Genomic DNA, 10,682 nt, shown 5'->3' on the forward strand with positions numbered 1-10,682 from the left:
AGACTCCAATATCATAGGTCTACTCTTCATTCTGGGTAAATCATTGAAACGGAACGAATTTCAGTACGCCAGACCTCATAATATCAACAGATAAAAAAAATCAAATGAAATTCATACATGCACGAGGAATTCGCTATATTAGATGTATATTAGATGTATGTTTCATTATAATATTTTATTCTGATTGGCTAACTGCACATCACGTGTTATTCCGTAAGCAGTTGCATTGCTCAATACAACTTTTCACTCATGATAACACGTGCTCCAACAATAAAGTGCACAGGTGAATTAAATAATAAAATATATAAAATTCGTGTTTTCATGATCATAGCTAAAAAATGTAATTATAAGTATTGAATGCTTCTTTTTGTAACTTTATAGGGTTGTAAAAGCGTTGACCGTGCGTACATTTTTAGAATGAAGCGCTTCCGCGCTTCAAACAAAATGTACTTCGGTCAACGCTTTTACACCCCAATAAATTTACAAAAAGAAGCATTCAATTCTTAAATAATAACGATAGGAGCTATGTCATGCTTAAAAACGGTGTTAAATATATGCGTAGATAAAAAGAGGGCAACTGTAAACAGTTAGTCCAAGAAAAACAGACCATGGTAGTAAATAAAACAAAGGAAAGGCAAGTAGTCCTCAAACACGGCATAGACAACTAAAAATTAAGCAACATGAACCAACCTTAAACTGAGAATAAACTCAGCCGCTTTGGAAGGATTAGTTGTTCCTGCCTGCGCAAGGGGCACCCGTCGATTTGCTCTTGACGAGTAAAAAGTTAGAAAATTCTCTTTGGATGTTTCACAATCGATAACAAGAGGGCATTATTATGGCTAGAAGTGAAACATATCCGTGGTCAACTGCAGATATTTTCCGTAACAAATTATCAAAATCTTCATATTAAGCAGCAGCCATCAAGGAAATTATAGTAAGAAACGCAAGTCCTTAAACATTGAGTTAACTTGGGAGATCTGAACAGCATTCCTTTAAACAACAATGTTCGACCTAGATGCTTGTTTCAAATTTAAGATAGACTAACAAAAGTAAATAGATGTAAGATGTGGTATTAGTGCCAATGAGACAATTCTCGTTGGCACTCAACAACAGTATATACATTATAGAAATGAAAGAAATTATAGATTTCCTGGTTAAGAATATGAAATTAACTTTAAAGATAATTATTTATCTTATAGATATCTAAAGTTTTATTTTTCAACAAACAAAAACTCAACAAACGATAACAAGTACAAAATATATTTAAATACAAAATAAGTATAATTACATTAACCCTGCCATTATACTGAAAGAATGTTTAACCCAATCCTTGTCTTTTTAAAATGAAATATACAAAGAGTGAAATAAATATAAAAATGGAATATAAAAAAAAATATTCATGTTTATCTAATCTCTATACTTTCTTTATTGAAAATTGTAACAGTGACAACTAAAAGACGTCTTACTGATATTTATCTTGGGCTGTTAGTTGGCCTTAGAAATTCTTTTTAATTCTTTAGTGGAGATTACATGAAATTTTAATAGTATGATCAATCAGTTGTCATAGTTAAACTTTAAAGCTATAACTGTAATTAATGAAAGTCTTCAACGCTGTCTCTTTCATGGTGATCTGACTCCAACAAGTCCTCATACACGTCAAGAAATCCTTTTGGAACACAGTTATAAAACTTCACCTAGAAATAATATTAAACACTAATAAAACAAATGCTGCCCATGTTAAAAAATAAATGTTCATGTCAATGCTAAAAACTCTAGTTTATATACCTCATCATGTTATAGAGAAGAATACTCAAATTGCCGTTAGAGTTTTCAATACATTCTCTAAATAAGTACAGCTCACACACATAATGAATTATTGGTGTAGGAGAAACAGCTGTACGTCGGTGGCATTGCAAATAACAATGTTTCCTCTAACAAAAATACTTGGTAACGTTTACCAAATGGGCACTAATACTTAAATTCTTTGCTTTTTAAACGGCAAACCAATCGCTCAATCAAACAAAAAATATTCCGCATACTACAAATATGAATTTGCCACAAAAACTGAAGATTTAGATATCCATAGTGAGAAAGCGCAAAAAAATGTGTATCGAACTCTGAAACAGTCCTAAACGTTTAATATAAACTATTGTTTTGCATAAATTCACGAACACTACTTTGAAAGAATATAAGTATTTAAAAGTCATTTTTCCAAATGTAATTTATTTTCCAATTTTATTATTTAGCTCAAGTTCAAAGTTTTGTTAAAAATTCAGACATACCATATTGTTTCATTTTGTGTTGCTTTTTTCTAAATACTGCCATAACAGATAAGGAAACATTATAATTGGTAATTAAAAAGCTAATTCCGGAAGTGTGCATGTTATTATTATTAACATCACTTACCTCGTCGATGAATCCTTGGAAATCTGTACACCCTCCTGCCTGGCCTATCACCATAGGATTTCCATTCTTTGCAATACCATCATCTGTAACATTTAAATCAAAAGTTAGGTTAGGAACATTAGAATGAAATTCAAAACAGTGTAGCTGTGGCCATTGATTGACACATTAAAATCATCCATTGACTGGGACAATTTAGACGAACGTTTGTATGTAACGACCAATGCTCACTATGTACTTTTTAAAGACACTTAAACTATGGGGTCACCAAAGGTTCTCAACACCTAAATAAAGTAATTCGAAAAATTAATTAGAAATAACACGATGTTTTGATTTATATCAATTATATAAATCAAAACACAAAGGTTATTTCTGATAATTTTTCGAATTATTTTATAATTAAAGGCGTTAAGAAACCTTTGGTGACCCCACAGTTTAATGGTCTATCGTAGGTACGTCGTGAACAGTGGTCGTTACAGACAAACGTTCACGTAAATTGTCTCAGTCAATGGATGATTTTAATGTGTCAATCAATGGCCACAGCTACACTGTTTTGAATTTCATTCTATCTCTTCTTTTGTCTTTTTGTTGTTCTAGTCGATTCGGAGTTGCTATTTAAGCGTTAATTAACATTAAAAAAAAATACAAGAAAACTAACCGTTTCTTCCCTTACTTTTTTCATAATTGGTTCTAGTACTAAGTTAGTATTTGAATTGTTAAGGAGCAGCAATTGTACGTGTAACTGGTACAGAATATCTTAGCTCTACTTTGAAAAATAAGCAAATTAGCAACAAAAAAACAGCACGTTTAATACTTTAAATTGAGAGTTAAGGAATTTCTAACAATTTCCGATATCGTTAAATAGGAATTGACTTATACAGGCAACTATACCAATATGTTTCAAATCCATGACGTAACCATGAACTTTCAAACAAGACCAATAAACATCTGTTTAGTAATTTCAAACATGAAAATGGTTTTACTATATTTCATCTTCAGCCTTATTAAATAAAAATAAACTCACCACATTCTACTGTAGCTGGTGCTAAGTTGTTAACTCTGAGTGTCAGCTTATCGTCAGATCTCGCGAAACGGACAAAATGTGCTCTTCTTGGATTCTGAAAATTGAAAAGTTATCATTTAAAGTGTATGTATGCGTCGTTTGTTAAAGTCAATAACTCGAACTGATATTGAAATTGTTTGATTTTAAAACAACTTTCAAAATTTAATAATTTATTTCCATTTTCCTCCGTTATTTAATACTGATTTTACTGTGTGTGCAAAAATTTAAAAAAAAACAATATACTAGAGTGGCTTATACTTACAACACCAAAAACTTGCATCTGTATCAGCCGCTTATTTTTCTGTAAAACATAAGCCTTAACAACACCAAGCGCAGGAATGTATGATATTTTATAGGTAGCGCCATATCCGTGTTGGTCATTCGACATCAAAGCGACTTCTCCTTTGTATGTTTTTGCCATGAACTCAAAGCACAGAGAAAATTCATTATCCAAGTCGATGTCGTTCATAGCCCATATGATTATTTTCCCTCCTTTGTTGAAAAGAGCTGATTTCCTGTAAATAGCAACGTTGTTGTTTGGAGCTTGCTGTATTCTGTTATACTTTTCCAGAAAATTTCCATTGTATGTGAAGTGAAACATTGGAGAACAACCTGGAAACATTTAATAATGATTATAAAGTGTGGAAAATTGGATACTGATTTTAACATTCTCTACACTGAAATGAATGGGGTAATAGTCATTCAAACAGCTATGACAACGTATTTTGCTCTTCATTTGATGATAATGTTAATAACGGATTGGTCTTTTACGTACGATGGCAAATATTGCATGCATAAAATGACAAGAACATTACGATGCAATTGAATTTAAATGATGCTCCTACGTATTTAGCCGGATATTTAACTAGTGTCAAGTTATACAGCAATTCTCATCTTGCAATTCTCGGATATTTAACGTACTATTTCACAAGGTAAAGGTCCACAAGAGGACTATTCATCCTACCCAGCCTAGCCTCCGAGCAGACTCGTCTTTATTGATTTAACTTTTAAACGCCGCGTGCTTAGCGTATTGGTATTTTGTATATCATTATATTATTTTTCTTATGTAATTTCCTAGGGCAAAACAGGTGGTATCATCGAGAACCAATAACCTATGCACTATAGCTGTAGTGCCTATCCATTATTGTCATTGATAAGTAAAACCACAAGATATGATTAACATGTTCTTTCAGCATGCTTGTTTTACACATCAATTGACCATGCCGTTAAAAAGTTATGAATATTCATGAGATATTACCGTGCTTCTGAATTTTTCCTGGAATTATCCAATCACAAGTACACAAGTCTGGTCGATACCACAATCCCTTTGGACATCTCATGGTAGTCAATGTTGATCGACCGTCATATAGATAGAACTGATCTGGCTTTCCAGGACAAGGGTACGTTGTTCCGAAAGAGCAAGCTGAAGTGATCGAAAAACAAAATAAAAAGATAACTATTTGAAAAATCATGGTGAATGTACATGTATTGCAAGTGTACAGTTATATTTCAATGTAAAATATTGCCTGATGTTTTAACATATATGGATGGTTCCGTGCTAAGGGTAGCTGAGGTATAAAAAGGCTCCTTTCAACAGAAAGTAAGATGTTTCCAAAAACTAAGCTCTGGGGTTTGATAGAATCTATATAGTACACACTGCACAATAAAACCGTAATTTACAAATGAAATAACATGTTTTAAATCTCATCAATTATTTGTTAGAAATCTGGAAGAGAAATTGAATACTTTTTAATAAATTCAAAAGAATACTTTAACTTTTCTATGTGCTTGTCTGTTCACAATTACATATAGCTTTGTATATCATTTATTTGAAGGGACAATAGGAAGTTATCAAGATTTGTCTTTGAAATGTATATTAACTTATAAAGCATAACACTTACGATGTTTAAGGTTATCTTTAAAGCAGGTAGGATCTGAGTGGCACGATTTTTTGTGAGCATTGAAGTAAAAACCATTCGAACATGTCAAGTACTTTGAACGTCCACCTATACAAACAAAGTAACCATAGCAACTCTGGCCATCAGCATAACTGTAGCCATGTGGTTTCCTCTGGCAAGGATCTATAATGAAGGAAAATATGTATAGAAGAATACAGTAATCTAAGGTTAAATTTGATTAAAGATCACAATGAAGTGTAATGTTAGTGTCTTATTGTTTTATATGGATACTATGTAGTATACAAAAATATTCATGCATAGGTCGTAACATTTAGGAGACATTTCTAAAAGTGAATTTTAAATTCTTTCAAAAATATTTTTATTTGTTTTTGAAAAGTTTTATTTGCTATAGACTAGTAGTAATTGGAATTAGTAAAAAAAAATATTATTCATAAGTTTAGACTATGATACGGACTTGAAATAAAATTAAAAATATTTGCATCTCAAAAAAAGGTCAAATCAGTAATACCATAAGAACAGTGCACTTTTTCTGCATGCCGACATTCATTTCCATCATAGAATGTTCCTGCTGCACAGCTTTGTTGATGTGGTACACCTTCCTCGTCACATTGATAAAACTTGTCGCAAGTTCCGGGTGTAGGTTTATAACCCCATCCATTATATATTGTCCTTTTGTTACATATTCCTCCAAATTTGTCTACAATATAACAAGAGCGATCAAAAACTTTGAAGGCATACATATTGTATTATGAAATTCAAAATATATACTATGAAGGACACGTAGGTATAGTCTATAGATCCAACACATTTATCATAAAGTTCCAAGAGAAACAGGAAGATGGAATTGAATTCCTAGAGATGAAAGACAGTCTCCTTGTCATCTCTGCTCCTTGTCAATTGGTTATACATTTCACTATCTATTTGAGTGCCAGTCTGTTATTGTTAAAGAAAACTATAAGAAATAAGCTTATTTCAGAATATTACCAGAGGTATCCATGTGTGGAGAAAAGGAAAGGCTGCTTTCATTTTGCAATATTAATGTTTGAAGAACTTATCACCTTTCATTAACAAATTAGTTAAAAAATATTATAATATTTATAATAATTCAATTAATTCAATCAATATTTAATGATTATTTTAACATTGCTTTGTAGCAACCATAACTATGATTATGTATGTTGCCTCTTGGTAAACATGATATATGTGTCTGAGTGTTTAAAAATAAAGATTATTATATATCATTGGAAGTTAAAAAATAACATTCGTTGAAGAAGAATGCGTTGATATTGGTTGAATATGAAACGAATCTTATTGATTGTGAAAACAGTGTTTATCTGCAAGGGGAGCTTATAGAATAAGATCGTTTTCTCTTTTTAAAATGAATAAATGTATAAGTTAAAACTCCGAAAACTCAAGTGAGTGGTAAGAAAAACTTTACCTACATGCTTAGAGTCAATCCAGAAACAAGTGACGTGATCACTTAAAATATAGCATGCCTTTCGTGTTGATAATTAAAGTATGCAATAATATTTCGTATTAAGTAGAAAAACAAAACTGAAAGTTTTTATCACCCATTCTTACCTGATTTTTCAAATTCGAAATAATCATCCTCGTAAGCACTAGCAAAGATAAAACAAACACAAAATACAAAATAAAACATGTTAACTATAAACTAAGATCTACTGACTATCACCAGATTTCTATAAACTGATGAGAAAAATACTAATTATGATTATATAGGGCGGCATGAAAAAAGAAAAATACCATTACCATAAACCTTTTCAGAGTCTGTGCCGCCTGTGTCCAAGCGGCTAGTTTACATATGATTTCTTTCAATTAACAAGGATAATGTTATGATTATAATGTGTATTACGCAAGTTAACAAGGTTGTCCATTTAGACCCGTATTATTAGCCGTTAACGGTTTATGTTTTACACTATTGTTATGTAACTTATTATCTTAATGTTGTGTACCTGTATTTATCTAGTTAGTCCTGATAATGATGTGTGCTCTTTTTTGGTAGACGGGAAAGGGATTTCGATCTTTGTCTGTTTTTTGTTTGTTTTTTTTTTTAGGTTTTTTTTTAGATTAAAAGGAAAGGTACAGCACTGAATGAACTATGTAAACTTATCAAGAGGATCAAAAACAAATTGAACTTTCCTGGGTGAACAATTGTGAATGACTCTACTTTCGTACATTATCAATTTATGTAATTGTATTGAAATATGTATAATTATTGCTATACCTTTGTAATTTGCATTGGTTTCTGAGAATAAAGATATATAGCTGTTGATAAATGTGATTGATACAACAACCAAATGACTAAAAACAGACATTTAAAATTTTTGTTTTTGTTTTGTCATTTATAATTTTTAACGATATATAGCTTAGATAAAATAACGATAGAATATTTAAATGGAATAGCTTAAGATAAAATAACGATAGTATATTTAAATGATATAGCTTAGTTCAAATAACGATAGAATATTTTGTTCCAGGCATTAGAGGAACAAATTGAAAGAAGAAAAAATAACAAATATATATTTCGAATCCAAAATCAAATTATGGAAATCGAGAAAAAAAGGAAATTATAACTTTAACGTGAAGAACTTTAGAGTATATAGCAAGATGCTTGAATGCGATAGCTTCCGTGTTAATAAGTTTAATGTTATTACTTTTTATAACAAGTTGATTATTCAATTTAAAAGATAACCATTTGATAAAAAAAATATATCTCATTTTTTGGATTAATGATGTCGTAAAAAGTTTGTCGTTTTAGCAACACCATATCTCTTTAAAAGGTCAAAGTTTACACCGCAATAAGATTTGCTCAAATTCTCTCTCCACCTTTCAAGCTGCTTTAAAACTCTCAGTTTTTGACCAGCAATTTTTTTGACAATTAATTTTTAGAATATAGTAAAACAATAAAGAGATATATATCCATTAAATACTAGCGCTCATCCCTCCCGGTAAGTACACACTGTAAATATCAACTGAAAGCCGTTTCAAACCACACATTCAACCAACAAATAAACCAGTTTCACCAATGTTCAAAGTGTCTATCTAAATGCACGAATATGTTCGTTTCTTCTTTTCTCTTTCGAAAACGAAAAGTTCATAATTCGACCTTGTTTGAATAATTATCGATATAATCATTGTTCCAAGTAAATGGACAAAGGACAGAACGAACTACATTTCATTGAAAATGACATTGCTGGAATTTGTTTACATGTATTCAAGTATTTATTAGGTGAAAATCAAGCTCTATTTAGTTTCTAACATTTGCATTTACCGAGTTACACAAATAACCAAGCTAGTATTTGATTAACTTGTAAAGACGGAGGTCTTTGACATTTTGTGCAATGTTAAGTATTTCTATTGTACACATCTTATATTGACTGCTATTGGCTAATCCTATAATGTATTTGAAAAGAAACCATTCATGATACTATGAGAAAAACATATTTGAACCTTTTGAAATTATTAACACCAAAAACTTATATTAAAAAAATCTTTAACTTTCTTTAAAGTTCACGACCCGTATAATTGTCAAATTTTACACGCTCTGCTTTCCCCTTCGTATGGTCGAATTAAGAGCAAAGGGTATGACATATAGTTGAAATGCCTATTCGATTTCTAATGAAATAATGAGGACGGGATCCTTACACCTGCAATATTTACTTGTGGCTTATTATGTTTATATATCTGTTAATTGTGAAAGATCTGACAAAATAACAACAGCCACAGTAAGTTAAAGTATACATGTAATAATATTTGCGTTAGATTTCAATATGTATGGGGGTTTGGTTTTTTTTAGATCTATGCCATAAAAACTTGTATTTCCTCTGTGAATGATTTCAGACTATTTGTAGATAAATATAGATATTATTTTTCATTGAGTTATTTTGAAAGCTTTTGAAGGATGTGCATGGTGGTCAATAACACATCTAAAAAATATACTAAACCGAAAACATCGGTTTACGTTCTTTTACATCCTTGATTTTCACCATGTTAGTAGGATTCCTTGAAATAAAAAAACACTTCAGACAAATACACTTTATAAAGTGTTATGCTCTCTTATCCAGTACAACTTAAACTAATTTAAAAAAGTAAAATCATAAAAATGTATTGGCTGATCATTCACAATCAATTGTGATGAAAAATTCAAAAATCCTACCTTTTTAAAAGCATTCTGGTTCTTTATTAAAAAAAAAAAGAAGGCAAAATACATATACATGTAACTGTATTATCTGACACGCTAAAGATTCATTTAAAAAAAGCCATGATATGTTTGAATGTTACCATTATAGATTCCAAACGTGACTCTTCTTTAATAATTCGCGTATGATTGTGGATCGACATGTCTCTTGAATTTTTCTCGAAAAGAGAGGCGAAAGATGCAAAGGGGATATTCAAAACCATTGGTCAAAACAAACTGAAAATGCAATGCAAAAAAAAACAAAAAAACGACGAAATGACAAAAAACGGCTTTGACATAAAACACAAAATGTAAAACTATAAAGACTGAGCAACACGAACACCACTAAAAACCGGTTTGATCTCAGGTGATCCGGAAGGGTAAGGAGATTCTACTCTTCGTGAAGCACCCATCATGTTGCTCATTTACGTACAAATCTGATGATAAGTATAATTTGGTAGGTCATAATCGAGGTGAAGAGGACTGGACTGTGGTTAACACAATTGGAACATCTTCAACTGTGAACGGAAATTCCATAGTGACGTCCATAGTGGTCTACCAAAGCGTGGTGCATGGCGTCTGTAAAACGTTTAAAGGGAAAATTTCAACTTCATTGCACGAAACTCTTGGTTCGATAGTTTCCTTGAAAGCATCAACTTTCTAATAAGGAACAAGTGCCGATGCTTTTCTTTTCCCTTTTCTAGTTTATCTAATTGCATACCATAACCGATACCAGATTTTTCTCAATCTTTTTGCATTCTTGGCCAAAATTATACTTACAATTAATTGCATAACAGTGTGGTCGACATTAAAACGTTTGTAGGTTGTAACTTGTTTGTCAACGGCTATGATTTTATGCTCACCCAGTCTGTCAGAGGCCTTCCAGTGGGGATTGAAATATTCACTTGTTACACATTCCGATACATAAAATGAAACTTTCTTTTTACAAAGCTTGAAAGGAATTTGTTTTAAATATTTATTATAATTATCACATACAACCGTGTCATTTATAAGAATAATAATGTTCAGAGATGATATTATTTAATAATAATAAAAAAAAATAGGTTTATCCATTGTAAAAAAAACCTATTAAGTTGAT

General features: G+C 31.1%; 1 protein-coding gene across 1 annotated transcript; it reads right to left on the reverse strand.

Moving 5' to 3' along the window:
• Positions 1-1,244: 1,244 nt before the first annotated feature.
• Positions 1,245-7,100, reverse strand: LOC139520687 (uncharacterized). Its single transcript, XM_071313557.1, has 8 exons — positions 6,967-7,100; positions 5,894-6,082; positions 5,368-5,547; positions 4,725-4,889; positions 3,729-4,078; positions 3,428-3,521; positions 2,407-2,489; positions 1,245-1,694 (listed from the first exon to the last, which is right to left on the reverse strand). The coding sequence occupies exons 1-8, from the start codon at positions 7,043-7,045 to the stop codon at positions 1,593-1,595; spliced, it is 1,242 nt and encodes a 413-aa protein (XP_071169658.1). The 5' UTR covers positions 7,046-7,100; the 3' UTR covers positions 1,245-1,592.
• Between the last annotated feature and the right edge of the window lie 3,582 nt (positions 7,101-10,682).

This window comes from Mytilus edulis, chromosome 4 (assembly GCF_963676685.1).
Source record: "Mytilus edulis chromosome 4, xbMytEdul2.2, whole genome shotgun sequence".
In the NCBI taxonomy this organism is placed as follows: Eukaryota; Metazoa; Mollusca; class Bivalvia; order Mytilida; family Mytilidae; genus Mytilus; species Mytilus edulis.